This window comes from Bison bison, unplaced genomic scaffold (assembly GCF_000754665.1).
Source record: "Bison bison bison isolate TAMUID 2011002044 unplaced genomic scaffold, Bison_UMD1.0 scf7180017864180, whole genome shotgun sequence".
Taxonomy (NCBI): domain Eukaryota; kingdom Metazoa; phylum Chordata; class Mammalia; order Artiodactyla; family Bovidae; genus Bison; species Bison bison.
This window is the reverse complement of record NW_011494752.1, coordinates 7153250-7171819: the sequence shown is the minus strand read 5'-3', so window position 1 is coordinate 7171819 and position 18570 is coordinate 7153250. Positions and strand designations below refer to the sequence as shown.

Below are 18570 nucleotides of genomic sequence, written 5' to 3'. Positions count from 1 at the left end.
CCCCCCCAGCCCCAGCCCCTGGCCCCGACAGTCGCAAGGCCAAGGCCAAGTATGGCTCAGAGAGATGTGGAAAGACTACCGACCAGCCATCTGCTTCTCCTTACTCCTTCTCTTTTTCTCCAGTCTCCGTAGACGCTTCTCCTCCCGCCGCCGGGCCTCCTCTTCCTCCTGGTGCTGCCGACACTTGTGGAAGTTCTCCACCACCACACCAACGAACATGTTCAGGACAAAGAAGGCCACGATGAGCAGGAACGAGATGAAGTACAGCAGCATCCAGGGGTTGTGGTTCATGATGGGCTGGTGGGGAGCAGGAAGGACAAGTGAAGATATTAGCCTGAGGGTAACTGTCACAGGTGCTGCCCCCCAGCCTGGGTTGCTTAAGACAGGGCCTGCATACTCAGTTATACACAGATCCATCAGGGGATGTCAATGAATGGTATGCATTTGGTGTTAGCCGGTAGAGAGGTTTGGGGACTGTGGCCAAGTAGACAGTGGATATTTTATCCAAAAGGTGGGGAGTTGCTTCTTTGTTGCAGTCGACTCCTGCCCTTAGGGAATGCAAGTCCAGTGTTTCCAGATCTTTGGACTTGAGCAGACCCAAATCTGGATTTTTCATGTGAAACTTGTCAATTTTTAATTGTTTAATGGTAGTGTTAGTCACTCAGCCATGTCTGACTGTTTTGACTCCATGGACTGTAGCCCGCCAGGTTCCTCTGTCCATGGAATTCTCCAGGCAAGAATATTGGAGTAGGTTGCCGTGCCCTTCTCCAGGGGATCTTCCCAACCTAGGGAATGAACCTGGGTCTCCCGCCTGGCAGGCAGATCCTTCACCATGTAAGCTACCAGGGAAGCTGTTTAATTGTTTATCACTAATTTAAAAATTTAAATGTGTTGCAAGCCAATAAAGCAAGCCCACATTTGTCCTCAGGCCACCAGTTACAGCCTCTGATATTAAGACGTAATGCCTCTTGGATGGCATTTTGCCAACCTGCTTTGCTGTCTTTCTAACCGCTGCCTGCACGCATCACACCTGGAGCTGACCCATCGTGAGTGACCTGAGTTCAGAGATGGAAACTGCCCACCTCAGCCCTACCTGCTGGTCCACGCCGACAGCATCCAGCCCATCATACATGATATCCACCCAGCCATCCTTAGAGGCCAGCACGAACAGGGACATTAGGGCCTGGGGGGAAGGGGAGGAAAGGACCATTTGAAACCTAGGGTGTATAGCCAAGACACCCACCAGTGACCCCCAGAGCACCTCCTGGTGATAGCTTGGGGGACCCTAGGCCTTCAGAGGTTAGCCTGGAGTCACACTCCAGGCTCCATGAGAGTTCTCTGTCCCAGGGCTCCATGGCTGCTATGAAGCCGGAAGAGCCATGGGAGAAACCTCAGCCAGGTAGAGCAACGGGCCCCAGAGTTCTGGAAATCCAGAAACCAAACCAGAGTGGGGCAGGGAAATAAACCAGCAAAACTGAGCGAGCTATTTCATTTTCTACGTTTCTGTTTCTATGAATGTGGAATGAGAAAAAGAATCACCTTGACAATACACCTGCATCTTGTACCGTGCTAAAGAAATACATCATCTCACTGCACGGAGAGCCCGCTAGGACCCATTCACTCATGATGAAGCAGGTGAGCCAACTGCCCAGCATGCATCATTAAGCATGGACTTGCATCCTCCCCAGACTCCTGCCACCTCTCCCACCTCCACCTTAGAGCCTGGGACTCACCTGGCCGAGGTTGTCAAAGTTGTATTTGTGCCGGACCCACCGGTAACTGGCCTCAGCACAGTCAGACTTGTTTGTGATGTTCCTGGTGTCCTCGCCCTGGCACACAAAGAACTTCCCTTTGAAGAGCTGAACACACACATAACCAGAGACACAGAAAGCAGTGAGCTGTGAGCACAGGAAGCCCAGACCAGCCCTGGGGCCTAAGAGCTCCAGGTACACCCTAGGTGAGGGCCAGGTGCTCGGTCAAGTCAGAGACATATGGACAGTGAACTCCCCTGCAGGCATCCCTTCCTCCAGCTCCTCGGAGCAGAGTCCCTGGAGAGGAAGGGAAGGTCCTAGGGGAGGGGACTGGGAAAGGGTGAAAGGAGGGGACAGTCATTCATTTCCTACGAAGGGGGAGGCCAGTGATTCTCCAAGTGGGGTCCTTGGACAGCAGCATCAGCATCATCCAGGAACGTGCTGGAAATACAAATTCTCAGGACCACCCCAGACCCACTGAATCAGACACACTGCAGGAGGGCCGAGAGATCTGGTTTAATGGTGGGGGCAGGCAAGGTATATGGATTCCACTCACGAGATGAGGAAAACTGAGGCTCGGAGATGCAAATTCACTCACTAAGTTTATACAACCAGAAGGTGGCGAAAAGGGGGCTCAAACTCAGGTCCTTCTGACTGGAAAGCTCACCCTCACCCTAGAACGGACCAGGCTATGACTGTGGGGAAGGGACTGAGGGACAGGAGGACCAGGGAGCCTAAGTAGGCCCGAAGTAAGAAGTGGAAGGGGCACCGCGTGTGCAGAGAGGCACCACACAGTCTTAGCAAATGTATTCTGGCCTGATCTCTGGAGCCAGAGAATTTGAGGAAACCCAAGAAGACCTCCCCTGCCCAAGGCAGAATGGAGACCCCAGGAAGCCAAAGGAGGGGACAAGGAGGGGGACAGCCAACCAGAAGCTCCCTCTGGCCCAACAGCCAGCCGTCTATGCTATAGCTGAAATGTCTGGAGCCTGGAGCGAGGAGGGGTAATCTGGAGGAGAGAGATGAACGGGTTCCCCTGGCTCCCGGAGGTGCCTGCTAAATCCTGTAGGCAGCTCCCTTTCTTTTTCCTCCAAAGCCAAGTTCCCTCCCTGGGCCAGAGGCCAAGTTTCCCCAGCAGCCCCCACTTACTGCGTCGTCTGGGGTCTGCACCCGCCTGCCTGCCAGCTCACTGCTAACCTGGCCCAGCTGTCTGGGCCCTGGATCCCCAGGCCTGGCCTGCAGCCTACTGGCTCCAGTAGGGAAGGAAGGGAGGGGACCCCTGAGCAGACTGCAGGCCAAGGTCAGCGTCTGCACTCAGAGCAGTGCATGAGAGGGCAGAACAGCAGCCTATGCGGCACTGGTCAGAAGCCCCTCAAGGCCCTCTCCCCTTGCGGGCCTCTGCCAGGCTCCCAGTTTTCTGCAAAATGCCCAGGAGGCAAAGGAGCCTGAGGGCCTTTGGCTTCAAGGCTTTTCTAGGGTAAAGGTGGCAGCAGCTCCTGGAGCCACAGCATCCAGGCCAAGAGGAAGGCCACTCCTCAGGTTTCTGCTGATAGCTGGCCCTGGACCCCCACAAACCTGCACCCCTAGGATGCCAAATATGATGAAGAAGGCACAACAGATGACCACAATGTTGCCAATGGGCTTCAGCGAGGACATCAGCGTTTCCACCACCAGCTTCAGCCCCTGTGCCCGGCTGATTACCCTGGGGAGAAAGGGAGGCGGGTAAGAGGGGTTCCCGGCTCAGACATTCCCTTGCCCTGCTTGCCACCCCCTCCCATCTTGGCTCACTGGTCCCCATCCTGGGCTCTAGTGGAGGGAAGAGGTTGGCTTTCTGGGCTCACGGTGCAGAGACCCCCACCCACCCCCACACCTAGACCTCTAGGATGGGGTTTGGGTGGTGACTCAACCCAGGGATGCAGAATTGTGTGGAGCATGTAGAAGGCAGGCAGGGAGACGGATTATCACAGTCAGGAAAACCTCACTGGTCAGTCAATATCTGCCTCATCCATGTCCCCACCCATGGAAATTTCTGACTCTCAGTTGGGGTTCAGGGTGACTGTCTGATTGGGGAGGGTCTCTAACAGTGCAGATCCATTGCTGGAAGTGTTTCCTGGTGGGTAGTCCCTGGGATGGGGGAGAAAGCAGGGAAGCAGCAAACAGTCTGTCACTTCACAGGGAGACTCAAGTTTTGCCCCTGAGGGTTCCACACAGGGAGAGCTGCAGCTGAAGGGCATGAGGGTCCTGTACGGCCCTCCTGCCATATGGGCCCTTGTACGGCGTGCCCTGTTGGAGGGTGTCACGTGAGGGGGTCCCTGAGGGAGGTGCCTGTGGAGGGAGACCACCGGGGCCATGGCTAAACCAAGTGAGAAGTGATGCCGGGGGCGGGAGGCAGGGTTCGCAGTGGAGTCACAGGCCGGAGGCAGGGGCAGATGGGGCGCTGGCCGTCAGGGTGTGCCTGCACCTGAGCGGGCGCAGGGTCCGCAGCAGCCGCAGCACCCTCAGCATGCCCAGGATCTTGGTGCCGCTGTCGGAGACCATGGACACCAGGATGTCGATGATGGAGATGAGCACCAGCAGCCCGTCCAGCACGTTCCAGCTGCTACGCAGGTAGGCCTGCTCCCCAAAACACCAGCCCAGCGCCACCACCTGGGGATGCCCCTGCGTCACCAACACTGCCTCCTCCCTGCAGCCAGTCCTCAGCCCTGCCCGCTCTGTGGCCCAGCCTCTCCCCTGCCCTCCCCCCCACAGCCGGGAACCAGATGGCTCCCATCCAATGCTGACCGTCCCCTCCCCATCACCTTCACTGTCATCTCAGCCAGAAAGACTGCGGTGAAGATGTAATTGGAGAGGGTCAGGAAAATTCGTTCCTGTAAAAGAGAGCAGGCAGGTATTGCCACCGGGACCCACCAGGTCTGCTCTGCGCGCAGAAACCAGGAACTGCCTTCAGTGTTTAACTAGGAACAACCACCCACTCTCCTCAACATGCAATCTCCTCCCTGCTCTCCCATGGTCCCTCAAACACACACACACACACACACACACACACGGAGCCAGCGTCAAGCCCCTTGACTCGCTCAGAGCTCTGAGCACAATCCCACTCCTGCCCCCTACCTCCTGGAGTTGCCTTGAGGGAAAGTGATTCCCACCACAGAGCTGTCATCTGAGCCCCAGAGCTCAGGCCCTATTCACTGATTCCTTTCTTAAAACTGGAGCAGCATTTAGCTTGATCTCTCGATGCTCCATCCTACTCGTCCCTGCTCCACGTACTTGCTCTCCTGCTGTGTGCCCCAGAAATCGAGCCGCAGGGCAAGATGGGGGCCTGAGTACAGGCTGTGCATCCCCAGGCACCATATTTATGCCAAGCATAGCGTGAGGCCGGGCAGGAAAGAAGGCGGCCCAATCCCCTGATATCTGTGAGCTGATTCCATCATTGTATGGCCAAGAGAGGGGTGTAGAGAGCTGGAGAGGCAGCGGGTAAAGTGTGTCAGAGAGAGTGAGAAACAGGGAAACGGGGGAGAGGGAGAAGCACGTGATAGAGCTGGAGATGGAGGGGCTGAGAGGGACGGTGGGGGAGAGACCTGGCCACGGCGAGCTCTGAGGCAGGAGGCAGACCGGTGTGGCTGGCCACCCTTACTGCATGCATACAGGCTCTCACCTGTTCCCAGGCTGGCCCCTCCACTGCGCATTTCCCTCCGCCACCACCACCCCTTCCCACCGACCTGGCTGGAGCCCACCCTAATGGGAAACAGAAGCTCTATAACATTGAAATCCGAACAATGGTGTGGGAGGCAGCAACGAGAACAGGGTCTGCCTCCAAGTTGGTGGTGCAAGATGTCATGGGCGGGAAACAGAGCCCCCCACCTTTCTAGGCCTCAGATCATTGCTGGAAGGGACAGGCTGTGATGCCAGCCTGGGGAGAGAGCTCCCAGGACTGGCCGGGCCCATCCCAAAGAAGCCAGGCCTGAAGGAGTGCGTCCACACACTCTGACCCATGGCCTTTCCTCTCCTGAGGAGGATGGCAGGTTCAAAGCCAAGCATAAGTGACCAATGCTCCCCCGAAGGCCCCTAAAATGCTACTTGTTTGTAACCTGGCAAGACCCAGAGGAGCAAAGAACAGCTTCCCTCCCCTCTGGGGCATCACCCATGGGGCGAGCTGGGCAGGGTGCCTCCCCATCAGTGCACAGGTCCCGGTGAGAAGGAGACCCTTGACCACTCAGACCAGCTAGGGCCAGGCTCACTGTTGGCATCCCTGCAATACTCACTGACTCACATACAGGCCTCACAAGCCCTGGCGCACAGGAAGGCACCACTGCAAACTGCCAGGGGCAGCAAAGCTTCCTTTTGCCCAGGCTAGGAGCAAGCCCAGCAGCCGGCTGCTTTTTCACAGAAGGGAAACAGGTGAGGCTATAGGAGGCATCCCGGGGTGCCAGTTGCAAGGGTCAGAATCGGGGAGATTCCTGGCTCCTTGCTTCCGCGTCTCTCTGGGCCTCCCTGCCTGCCTGGCTCGCTGCATGGGTACAAATCCTCTAACCCGGGAGGGCAGGGCACCAAGCAGGCACTCAGCAACTGCCGCCAGCCCCAGTGACTCACAGCGCTGTGGGGGTCGATCTTGGGGCGCTCCATGGCGATGGTGATACAGTTCAGGAAGATGATGACGAGGACCACGTGGTCAAACATCTTGTGGGTGATGATTCGGTGACACAGGAGGCGGAACCTGCTCCAAGACAGAGGCAAAGGCTGAGTTGGGGTAAGGCGGGATGGCGGTGAGCAGCACTGCCCAGCCCTACCCATCCTGGGCCCTCCCGGCCCGAGGCCCTGCTCTCACCCACCCCCATGTCAAGGGACACTTCTAGCATCCCTGGGATGGAGTCACAGGAGAATTACCCTTGAGAAGGAGAGGTTGGGGTGCTGACCTTGACTGAGGAGGGAAGATGTAGGCAGACCAAGAGTCTCGCTCCAGGCAGCAGACAGGGAGCCGGGTTCGGATCCACGCCCTCAGCCGTTCTGCTTTGCTCTGTAGAAGGATGGCCGGGGAGTGAGCGGGGCCAGGTCTCCCAGGTCCTGACCCCTCACTCCTCAGTAGCTCCGTGGCCCTCACTCCTAGCCTACTCTCTCCACTCCAGCCCAGCCCCCTGCCTGCCTTCCCTCCTTCCCTCCCCACTGGGCTTGGAATGATCAAACACCGTCCCCATCACAGCTGTCTGTTCAAAGACACACCTGGGATGAGGAGACACCTGCCCCTTCTCATGTGCTAACCCTGAGGTCCCAGGTCCCTGAGCCCCGTCCCCAGGGCTAAAGGTGGTGGTGAGACGGCTGGGGAAAGGTGAATGGGTAAAAGTGGAGTGAAATCAAGGCTTGTGATGAGGTCGATACAACAGAGGGGGACAGAGGAGGGCATCAGTTTGGAGAGATGAGTGATGGGTCTTCCTGAGTCACGGGGGAGGGCCATGAAAGATTCATACACATCTGCCTGAAGTCATTCTTGTCCAACAAGGACGCAGAGCTGCAGCCCCAGGCATGATGAGGCTCTGGGGCTTGGTGGGGGTGGGCGGAGGGACAAAGGGGCTGTTTGGACCTTGGCTTCAGGGCTGATACCCCTTGAGATCCCTTGAGCATGATGGTAACTGCCTGAATTCCAAACAACTGGGAGGCAGCTATCCAGTCCTGCACCAGGTCAGGCACAGCTCCCCTCACTCAAAGTCAGGGGTGAGAGGTCACTGTGCCCACAGGGGCCTCACCAAGTTGCCCTCGTCATCACCATCGTCTCCATCCAACGGGGGGTCATCGGGCCGCACAGCCTGACTCAGGCGTCCCACGGCCGAATTGCCGTTGCAGTCCTGGTGCTCAGAGGCTGAGCTGCGGCCGCTGGCTGTGCGGTACAGCCCGGGAACCTGCAGTGTGTCCGGTAGGTCAAAGGAGCTCTTAGCTTCCCTCTCCAGGGAGCCCCTGTGGTGGCGGTCACTGCCCGCTGGGCTAGTGCGCTCCTCTTCCGAGCTCTCCTCCTCATCCTGGCTCTCCCGGCCCTCACCCGACAACAAGGACCTCCGCTCCCCACTTGGGCTCCTTCGCTTCAGGCTGGGGGCACGGCCCAGGCTGTTCCTGCTGGAGCGCCTGCTCGTCCAGCTGCTTGCTGCACTCCAGGGGCTGTGGGGGGAACTGCGGACACTTGGCTGAGGAGTGAACAGGGGAGAGATTGGTCTGAGCCACAGCTTCATGGCCCCGAACCCCCTCACATTCACCCTGGCTCCCGTGAGTCTCCTGGCATCACATCGCTATAGGAGTGTGAGCAGGGGCCCTAGACCTGGATGCCGGGATTCACACCAGCTGTGTGACCTTAGGCAAGTCACTAAACCTCTCTGTGCCTCAGTTGCTCACCTGTAAAAGAGATATGACCTTAGCACCTATTCCTCGTTTGGTTGAGTGGCAGTATAAAATCACAGTGACAGCATGGGCCCTGACACCAACCGCCTGGACTAAAATGCTGGCTCCGTCAACTGCTCAGCGTGGAGCTTCCCACAGCTCCCCCTGGAAATCTGAGACTCAGGTCCCCATCTGTAAAATGGGGATAATATTGGTACCCACCAGAGAGTTGCTGTGAGGATTACATGCCTTTATTAATAGGACACTTATAAGCAATGTCTACAACGTGTCTGGCACAGAATCAGTATCCGGATGGGGTTTGCGGTGATTAAGATGGTGGTATGCATACCTTAAGGAGGTATGCTATGCTACGCTATGCTAAGTTGCTTCAATCGTGTCCGGCTCTTTGTGACCCTATGGACTCAAAGAGGTAAGGACCTCCCATTTTACAGAGCAGTCTCAGAGATTGAGTCTTATCCCCAAGGACACTTGGGGAACAGAAGAAGTAGAACTAGAACACTGCTCTTTGGTCCTCAAGGTCAGGGCTCTGGTGTCTGCCTAGATGACCAGCCCTACTAACACCCCGGGCCTTGTCTAGCCCGTGGTTCAGAGGCTGTCCCTTTGGGCCCGCCAGTTGCACCTCTTTTCCCTCCTGACCCCTGTACAACTCCCATTGCACCCCCTACCGGTGACTTCATCTCGTGAGGTGCTCCTGGCTCAGCCGACCCACTGCTGCTGGTGCGGCGGGAGGGGGGGCCCAGAACCTCGGCCAGGCCGCTGCTGGAGCTTTTGGGCAATGACATGGGAGTGGCAGCCGTGTGGATGATGAGCGGTGGTAACAAGCTCCTCCGCAGCTCCGGGTGCTCTCCCAGAGACACCACTGCAGGGGAGAGAGGGCGAGACCCTGAGTCCACTCAAGGGTGGCCAAGAACCAGGGCCTGTACCTACAGAGAGATACTCACAGGCCAAGCGCTTCTTCCTGTCCCCATCACCATCCAGGCTGGGCGAGAAGAAATCAGGCTCTGACTCCGACTTGGTGGCATCTCCCTGGGGTGGGAGAACAGCGGGCTATTAGGAACCTGACCCGGCAAGGGTTAGTGGGATGGACCAAAGTCTCCCTGTCTTCACACACACACCACATAGAGGCCACAAGGAACCAGCCACCACGGCACGAGGCATGCACTGGCTCAGACCAGACCACCCAGGCTTGGGGCCTAGGCCTCCCAAGGGCCTCTGTCACCTCAGAGAAGGTGGGACTTTCTCCAGAACCCACAGCACAACTTTCCTGGCTTGGACTGGCTCAAGAAGGGCTGAGGAGACAGGGGATAGTCCAGCGGGTGGGTGGCACAGGTCAGAGGGAGCTGGGGGCCTGAGTGAAGTGGTCACGAGAGCCTCAATTCCAAAGGCCACTTGTGCCCTCTGATTTCCCTCCATGACTGCCCTCCCCTGAGCCTCAGACCCGAGGACCCCAGAGAGAAATCGAAGGACCCCAGACAGAGCCATTCAGCCCAAGGGATGGTCTCTTACTTCTTTCCTCCCTCTTCCCAAAGACCCACCTCCTACCCTGGCCCCATTTTTACCTCTCTCCCTGTCTCTGGGACAGTTTTTTTCTTCCTCCTTAGCAGGTCAGTAGGTTCCCCAGTAATTACACACTTCTCCTTAAGAAGTTATTAAGAAATACTTGATTGCTACTTTTGATAAGGACATAAATATTGCGTAATTGGCATCTCAGGGGATCATTTTCATTAACTCAGTTTACATCCCTAACGAGGCCTTTAATTATCAAGTGGGATCTCCAGGGGGCTGCTCAGCATGCACAGTACCATGGAGTCCCATGGGAACCCTGGCTTTGCCCCAAATTCTGGTGCCAGTGCAGGAGACAACAGGGCACAGGCTCAGTGTGGGGCCAGAGGAGAAGTGTGCCCCTGAGCACCTGCTGGACCTCCTGTGTGGCCAAGGGGCCAGAGACACAGAAGTCGATTGAAAATTCTGGTACATTCTGGCAAGAGGCACCCCCACCCCCACATCCTTCAAAGACTTCTCCTAAGATGAGGCAACTTGTGGGGTCTCCAACAGGAGCTTAAGGCAAGGAGGAGGAGAGAGATGGGGGCACTCGGTCTACGGCGGAGATCCCAACCCCACCGAGGCCCAACGACTCAGACTCTTCGGGGACCGCAGCAGAGGCTCCACACGTGGTGCACCACACACGTGCACACAGAGGATTCTAAGTCCCTTCCTTCTCTTGCCATCCCCTGGTCTGATGGGATGGACTGTGCCCTTTGCTGGTGAACAGGGCAGAGGCAAGGAGGCCCTCCCCTCAGTGTCCTCAAGGGGGAAGGGACTTAAAATCAAAGCAAACCTCACAACACCGAGGACCACCACAGCCACCACAGGTTGCACAGCAGCTGAGCGTGAACACAAGCAAGACACGGAGGCAGAGTGGGGGGCACGGGGCACCGGGGGCATGCTGACTCATGATCGCATACCTACCCCCTGGGAGTCGACAGGCAGCTGAATACAGCTTAACTGTCCACTCGCATCTTCCCGTTTGCTGATTTCCTACAGGGAGAGGGGAGGCAGGGGATGGGCACTGGTCACAGGCGCCCGGCTTTCAAACAGCAGCAATGTTGAAAGAGGAGGAAGAAACGGATGGGTGCAAACCCAGCAATGGGGGGAATGAGACATGGGGCAAGAGAGGAGAAGAAAGGGGACAGAAGGGCCTTCCAGAATTCAACCACAGGTCCTGGAGCCAGAATGAATCTGAAGGGTGAGGGCAGAGGCCACAGAGGTGGGAACAGGGAAAGGGAAGGAGACTGAGCCCCCAGTAATCCTAATAATAACAGCTACCATTCACTGGGGGTGTGCCAGGCATCACGAAACTGCTTCATTAACTCTAGCTTACCCAGGTGAGAAGGATGTACAGCTAGCACCATCTTACAGGAAGCATCTGAGGTTTGAAGTAAAAAAAAAACTGCCCCAGGTGATACAGAGAATAAGAGATGCGTCTGGGCCTCGTACTTGGGTCTCTAGCTCACCTCTCACTGGCTCTGAAGCAGCAGGCATGGAGGGTGGGAAGGAGGAGTGGATGGAAGTCACAGAGCGGGGAGGAGACCAAAGACCAGGCACAAGAACAGGCCTCCTAACTCCTAACTCTGCCTTCCACATCAGCATGCTCCTACTGGGATGGGATGTGACAAATAGCACTAGGGTGATGACTACGAGGTTGTTTGATATCAATTAATGGCCTCACACAGGGCCTGCTGTCTGTTCATTCAATTAAGTGTGCAGATGATAAATGCTCAGGGATTCAGGGCACTGCCCCCTGCAAGTTGGAAGTCAACAACCCAGCTGGCCCAGACTCCTAGGCTACTTTCTCCTACATCTTGGCAGGGTGGCCAGCCCAGCAAGGGGTGACCCTTGAGGTCTCTTGCTGATGACGGCCAACAAAATGGGGGTGGCCACTGCTTCCACTGAGGTAGGTTGCCTCGTTTGTAAAAAAAGCAGATCATTGCAATAGCAAAAGCCAACCTATTCTGCCAGATTTGGGGGCTCCCTCAGAGCCACAAGTGTGCCTCTGAAAATTCCATGCAGTTGAGGGCAGGTGCTTCTGCAGGTGTCCAGGTCACTGGCATCGAGTGACCAACCTCCGCACTGACCCAGGGGTTTATAGGATAGATAGTGAGTAGCTGATCTAGTTCCTCACATGGGCATTTCAGGGCCATGCTGCTGCCCACCCCCATGAAGAGGTTGATCTTGAAATCCTTTCTCCATCCCACCCCAGACCCAAAGCATCACACCCTGAGTGAGACCCTCTCCTAGGCACTTGTTGAGGAGGGTGCGGCCCCAGACCCTGGGGAAACCCTCACGCTGGGACAGACACAAGCCCCCAGGAGGGCCAGAGTGACTAGGCCAGGCCCAAAGGCCAGACTGCCCTCCATTCCCACACGCAGACTTTGTTGCTGCCTAGCAACCAGGCCAGTTCAGCAGCTCTCAGTTTAACAAGGTGTCTGCTGGAAGGACTATGGATGGGAAGAGGTGCCTGTACCAGGCATCTCCAGGACTGCCAAGCCGGCTGAATGGCCACTTGAAGGAGGGAAATAGGCTTGGGATGTTTTCCATTTCCACAGAGTTCCACAGGAATTTTTCTGCAGGAATCTTAGCTGTCAGTAGCTGTGGTTTGGAAGAGGCTGAAGGACCACTGTCCCCACTCAGCTCCTCCACCCACAGGCCAAAAGCAGTGGCCAAGCGGTGGGTCTCCATGAGTCTCTTGACTCATGGAACACACTGACCTCCTTAACCCTTTAGGCCACAGAGGGTTAATAAAGGTCCCATCCAAGGGAGAGTACCAATGTCCCTCCCTCCCATCAAGAGGCCCAGGCATCACCAAAGGTGGGGAGGAAATGCAACAATGGTTAACTATGGAACTTCAATGGGAGGAGGCCGGCGTGGGAGAGGCAGACCCGCACCTACCATCCAGCCCAGCCCACAGGGAACAGCCCTCCCTCGCAAGCCTGGGAAGGAGTCAGAAAATAGACTTTTGTTTTTCCACCGTGTGCTGGATATTTATAGACCAGGCCGCAGCGGGAGCTTTCATCCGGGTCACCCGGAGAGAAATGGACCAAGAGCTTCTCCACACCCAACCTGGAGCATTTCTAGGTTGAGTCGACCTGCCCTGTGCTAGGTGCTAGGAAGCTGGGCTGGGCCTGGGGCTCCGGTAGGAAGAGCGGCTGAGCTGAGGGAGCAGAATGGTACGCAGCCCTTCAGGCAGGGACTGCGTCCTGGCAGGGCGAGGGTGGGATCAATGTAAATCAATATTAATTGACGATGCTGCCTATGACGAAAGTGATGGAGCCTGGGCTGGAAATAGGACGCTCATCTCTGCCATGCCCGCAGCTAATTGGGCTCATTTCTCAGCCAGGGCAGCTCAGTTCTGCCCGGGTGCTGGTGCCATCTTCACCAGCTCAGCCAAAGCCCAGGTGATTTGCATGCAAACTTCCCCCACCCCTTAACTCAGATGGGTTCCTTCCAGATGTCCCCAGGCACACCTGTGCTCAGGGATCCAGCTGTCCGTGTGCCAACACTCATCTTGTCCAGCTCCCTGGGGTAGAGTCTAGCCGACTTTGTTGGGGAAGCCCACTCAGTAGCTCACCTTGGATCCAGGGATACTTCCCCCAACAACCACCCTGTCTCTCGAGTGCCAAGGGGCTGCCCGAAACTCAGAACCTCCCAGTCCTAGTCCCCCAGCCTTGTCTGAAGGGCACTTCGGGCAGAACCTCCCAGGACACCACCACTCCAGCAATGCAGCCAATTCCTCCTAGAAGTGGACTGCTGCAGGCAGGGGGTTACCTCCGTTTGGAAGCCCTCCACCAGAATGGCAACGAGCAGGTTGAAGAGCACATAGTTGCCGAAGGTCATGAGGGCGATGAAGTAAAGGGCAGCCCAGGATGACGTGGAGGCCATTCCGTTGTAGAGCACCTTGTTCCAGTCCTCCTGAGTCAGGATCTGTGGGCCGAGGAAGGGAGTCAGGGCCTTTACCGGGGCACCCCCACCACCCTGCCCACCCTCTCCTGTTGCCCTTGCACCTGAAAGACAGTGACGATGGCCCAGAGCAGGGAGTCAAAATTCTTCCGGTCCGGCAACGTGTCCCCATCCCGCTCAGATGCAAATTTGCAGCCGAAGAGATGCATACCCAGGATGCTGAAGACACAGGAGCCGCGAGATGGGGGTCAGGGCCCCAGAAACCCCTGCCCCTCAGGCCCTCATCCCGCTGGCATGGATGCCGCGCCTGCCCTCACCTGAAGATGAAGATGAAGAGCATGAGCAGCATGCAGAAGGTGGCCACGTTGTCCATGGTCTTCATGAGCACCACGAGCTGCCGCTGCAGCGCCGGCAAGAAGCGCACCAGCTTCAGCACCCGCATCAGGCGGAAGGTCCGCAGCACCGACAGGCCGCCCCCCTGCTGGCCCACGATCTCCCACACGCTGCAAGGGGGGAGGGTGGGGGCAGAGCCAGAGCCCGAACCTGAGGCCTCTGCATGCTCACCTTCCCCCCACCCCACCCACCAGCAGCACCTGAGGGTCTGGCCTGGCCAGCACTGAGAAAGTGGGCTCTGAGGGAAACTTGGGTCTCTAGGCAGGAGCTCCAAGAGGCAAGGGTCAGGGTGACAGCTCCCTCCCTCCCCACTCTCCCCTCCGGGCCAGTCCTCTCCCTCCATCAGCCAAAGCAACAGCCTCAAGTTATGGAATGTTTGCTTTGTTCTCTTCTAATGAAATCTAAAGCCAATTCCAAAAAGCAATAAAGCAGCTCTTCTGGCCCAGGGCCTGAGGCGGTGGCGGGGGGAACACTTTCCCAAGGTCTTGGAAACCCTAAAGCAAGTTGCCAGCGAGTGTGACCGTCTCCAAGCACTTTGTAAGCAGGGACGGCTGGCTGGGCCTTACAGCTCCTCCAACTCTTCTCCAAAGCCAACTCCCTAGTCTTTGCCCACCCCAGACCTGCATGGGGTCAAGGACAAGGAGTGGAAATGAGAGCAGAGATTTCAGAGGAGCCTGGCCAAAGCAGATGGAAGACCGTGTTCTGTGTGAGCAAGGGAGGGCTGAGAGAGAGTGTGGTATGCGCTGCGAGGGGCACAGAGAATCCCCAGCTAGGGGAGCAGGGGGCCTCTGGGTCAGTGGGGCCTGATTCCAGGCCCAGAGGAGCAGGGTGTGTGGCTCCTCACCCCAAGCTACCCTAAGGGCATTCCTCAGGCAAGAGGCAGCAGAGGGGCAGTCATACCTGATGACAACAATGACGCCATCAAAGATGTTGTAGGGGTTCTTAATGTAGCCAAAGGGACCATATACTAGCAGCTTCAGCAGCATCTCCAGGGCAAAGAGGCTGGTGAAGACGATGTTGCTGATTTCCAGGGCATTGGTGAGCTCCTCAGGCTAGAAGACAGAGTGGACCATGAAGTAGCAGAGGCTTGTCCCTGAGCCCCTCATCCCAGTCCTCAAAAACACCTGGCCTTCCTACACATCTGGGAGCAGGAACAGCAAGCCAGGGGGTGGGGTGGGGGTTGGGAGAGGGTGGTAGGGGTGCTGAATGCTCAGGCTAATGGGGAGGACGCTCCCCAGAAGCGTCCTTAAGAAAATGCACTCAGGGGTGGCCAGTGCACAAAGCCCCCAGCCCCTGGTTCTTTTCAGCTGAGTCTCAGATCCTGGGGCCACAGGCTCGCTGGAGGCCTATGCTGTGGGTTCCACCCACTTCCTACTGCTGGTGGGCACCAGAGGGTGACTGCCAAGGCCTCATACACACAGCCACACACGAAGTCACATGTTCTCCACAATTACTCTGTGCACTTGGCAGCATTCTCTTGGACAACTGTTGGCAACATTATTTCCTTCCAGACACACACACACTGCACACACGTACACACAAACACACACAAATGCATACATGCGCACACACACGTGTACACAAACACACAAACAAGCATGTACATACAAACACACCAATGAGCAGACGGGAGATCCCCAAGAAAGATGTCACACATGAGGTGGCACCTGGAGCTGCTCCCTGAGACTAGGACACCTGGCTTAATTCTCAACCTATCCTGTCAAATCACTGTGTGACCTTTAGCAAGATCCTTAATCTCTCTAGTCAAATGTAAAACACTAGAAGTAGTTAATACTCCTAGCCAGGGTCTGGGATTAGGACAGCGAACACGTACTAGAGAGGTCATCAGACTTAATGACAAACTCTACTTCATTTGCTATTCTAGCACAGAATATTAAGTGCCTCCTCCCTCTTAATATGGTGGCTCAGTGAAAAAGAATCTGACTGCCAATGCGGGTGCCCCAGGAGATGCAGGTTCAATCCCTGGGTTGGGAAGATCCCCTGGAGGAGAAAATGGCAACCCACTCCAGTATTGCTGCTGAGATAATCCCATAGGCAGAGGAGCCTGGCAGGCTATAGTCCATGGGGTCACAAAGAATCGGACATGACTGAGTGACTGAGCATCCCTCTTAATATTAAGTCCCTACCATATAATCCACCAGGCAGGCAAAAATATGCCAGCAATGCTCCCTGCCTCCTAGGAGTTCAGAGTCTAGCTGGAAACAAATCATACACACACGAAACAGTTGAATAACCACGAGAGGCCTTAGATGTTTTGGTGCCAAAATAAATTATCCAGATAGTAAATCCAGGAGTTCAGAGGAGAGAAGGTTAGTGAGGAACACACTGGGAAAGCCTTAGTTGGGAGACAGCACTTGAAATGAACTCTGAGGGTGAATGGGGTCTCTCCAAGCAGAGAGGAGGGGAAGGCATCACAGGGTTGAGCACAGGGAATGAGCCATGTCAGGGGAGAAAGGGAGGCCCAACCTGGTTGATGACCGAAGCTGCAGAGTGAAATATGATTGGCTCGATGGAGCCTACTGCCCACCTGATGAGGTGTTTTGATCACCCCCAAAGCCCAACGTGCATACTAGCTACTCTAGAAGTTTGAATAAATAACCAGTGAAGTCCTTAGTCCATCAGACACTTCCCTCTGTTTACCCAGCTGCCTCATCTGGCCAGCTGCCCAGGTAGGTCACCCAAGCATGGAGTCAGGCCCTGGGTACCACCAAATATATCTTAATAGTCCCCATCTATGCAGCCAGCCTGGGTGAGAAGTGGGAGAGGTCTGACTGGCAGGTGAGGGGCATTTGAGGGGTCAATGGCTTCTCAGAAGGAGAGACGTTTTCAGCCCACACATGGATTCTCTCCAGAGACCGGTCTGGGGAGCTGAGCCAGGGTCAGCCGGCAGGGCCAAGAGCCACCTATCCAGAGACTGAGTAACTGTCATGTTGCTCCAGCAGATCTCAAGTGAGACTCTGCCCCCCAGACTGTGAGTGGGGGCAGTGCCACCTGACTTGGCAAGTGGGGTCACAGAGGACCACAGCGCAGGGGAAGGGGCCACAGTCAGGACAGCTAAAGCCCAGGGCTCAGGCCCCTCCGTGACTAAGTGGATCTCCCAGCTTCCGCTCCCAAGTCCAGTCTGTCAGAAGGCTGTGGTCAGTGAACCCGCCTCTCTGTCACTCCGCCATCTACCCAGCTGCCCATTCTTGGATTTGATAAAGATGGTAGATGCAGGCCACACGGCTATGACACTCCGTGGGTCTCACCGCGTACCATCCACACAACAACCTCCCCCTTCCACATCTTGCAGATGAGCACAAGAGGCCAAAAGATGATGCACGGCCAGTGCGAAGTCACAGGACGGGCAGAGCCAGGGAGTGGGACCCAATCCCACCCTACTCCGACTCCGAGAAGACTAGGCAGACCGGATCCAAAGGTGACGGTGAGGGGCCTGTGAATCCAGACACATGGATGGACTGAATGTGTAAAGTGTCTTCTTAGGTATATAAACTATATTTCACATGAATGCAGAGGCATTAATAAAGAACGAGTCTGAAAGTATAACTGAGGCACACACATATCATGGGTATAGTTTAGAGCACGTAAATTAACCATCAAAAAAGCCACCAAAGACAAAACTTAATAAAACGGTGAAAACACGATAGCTTTTGGTATCGTGTATTTACTTCACTAGTGAATCCGTGAAGTACAACCAGGCGTGTAGGGAGAGGGGTGTTCTCACTGCTTCCTGATGTTGTCTACAGGGCTGGCGGCAGTCTGTACCTGAGGGCTCATAGATACACACAGACACACACACTCCCGCCAGCACCCCAACCTAGAGCCTCATCGGAAGGATGGTGCAGGCTCCCCGAAGGCCTGTGTCACTGCTCTCCTCGAGGGGTGGCGGCAGAGGCCGGGGCTCCAGCCTGCCCAGCCAGGAGGCTCCAGGACTGAAGGAGCAGGTAGGAAGGAGGGCCTGGCTGGCACTCTCCCCCGGCCTTCGCTTGCTCTACAAACTTATTGGCAACTCCTGTTCCCTTCCAGGGCCCCGAATTGCCTGTGATCCATGGGAAAAAAGCGCTCTTTTCTCAGACAGCCAGGTCTGCCCAAGTTACTAAATCGGAAGCTGGGAATGTTCTGCAAATGCAGGACGAGGACGCAGAGACACAATCTTAGCAACACCGTTGCCCCAGGGACCAGAGCCGTGATCACAGTCACTGCAGCTGCAAAGGGGCAGAGAGGACGCCAACTCTGACTAGCACCGTCCACAGGCCCTGCACCGCTAAGCCCTTCCTCCCAGAAGTCCGTTTCCTCCCTGCTCACACCAGATAAGGGAGGGACGTAGGCTTCCTTGACGGCAAGGAGACTGAGGCTCTGAGATGTGGTGACTTGATGGAGGTCATATCGCTCGCTTAGAAAGGCCCACCTGCACTTGCCTCCACACCTCTCCATGCTGCCGCCCCGCACACACCCAGACCCGGCACAAACTCATACAAGCCCCTCAGGCTGCCAGGAAGTCCTTTTTCTGGTCTAGACTGCATCCTCCCTCCTGTTCAAGGAGGTCAAGGCCCAGTGGGCATTTCTGCGC

General features: G+C 56.2%; 1 protein-coding gene across 28 annotated transcripts in view; it reads right to left on the bottom strand.

Moving 5' to 3' along the window:
• The window catches only part of CACNA1G (calcium channel, voltage-dependent, T type, alpha 1G subunit), a 61903-nt gene that overhangs the window by 17824 nt on the left and 25509 nt on the right, over window positions 1-18570 (bottom strand). For 8 of the 28 annotated variants that reach the window (XM_010842802.1, XM_010842805.1, XM_010842811.1 and 5 more), the window contains exons 11-26: window positions 14880-15031; window positions 13904-14089; window positions 13691-13805; window positions 13455-13610; window positions 10599-10667; window positions 9071-9155; window positions 8795-8988; window positions 7487-7918; window positions 6662-6762; window positions 6339-6462; window positions 4547-4615; window positions 4210-4394; window positions 3324-3450; window positions 1734-1859; window positions 1094-1183; window positions 105-297 (exon numbers count right to left, since the gene is read on the bottom strand). In XM_010842802.1, coding sequence (XP_010841104.1) covers window positions 105-297; window positions 1094-1183; window positions 1734-1859; window positions 3324-3450; window positions 4210-4394; window positions 4547-4615; window positions 6339-6462; window positions 6662-6762; window positions 7487-7918; window positions 8795-8988; window positions 9071-9155; window positions 10599-10667; window positions 13455-13610; window positions 13691-13805; window positions 13904-14089; window positions 14880-15031 — 2404 coding nt within the window. Of the gene's footprint in view, window positions 1-83; window positions 298-1093; window positions 1184-1733; window positions 1860-3323; window positions 3451-4209; window positions 4395-4546; window positions 4616-6338; window positions 6463-6661; window positions 6763-7486; window positions 7919-8794; window positions 8989-9070; window positions 9156-10598; window positions 10668-13454; window positions 13611-13690; window positions 13806-13903; window positions 14090-14879; window positions 15032-18570 lie in introns of all 28 variants that reach the window. The other 20 variants (XM_010842810.1, XM_010842803.1, XM_010842806.1 and 17 more) reach the window with 9 other exon arrangements.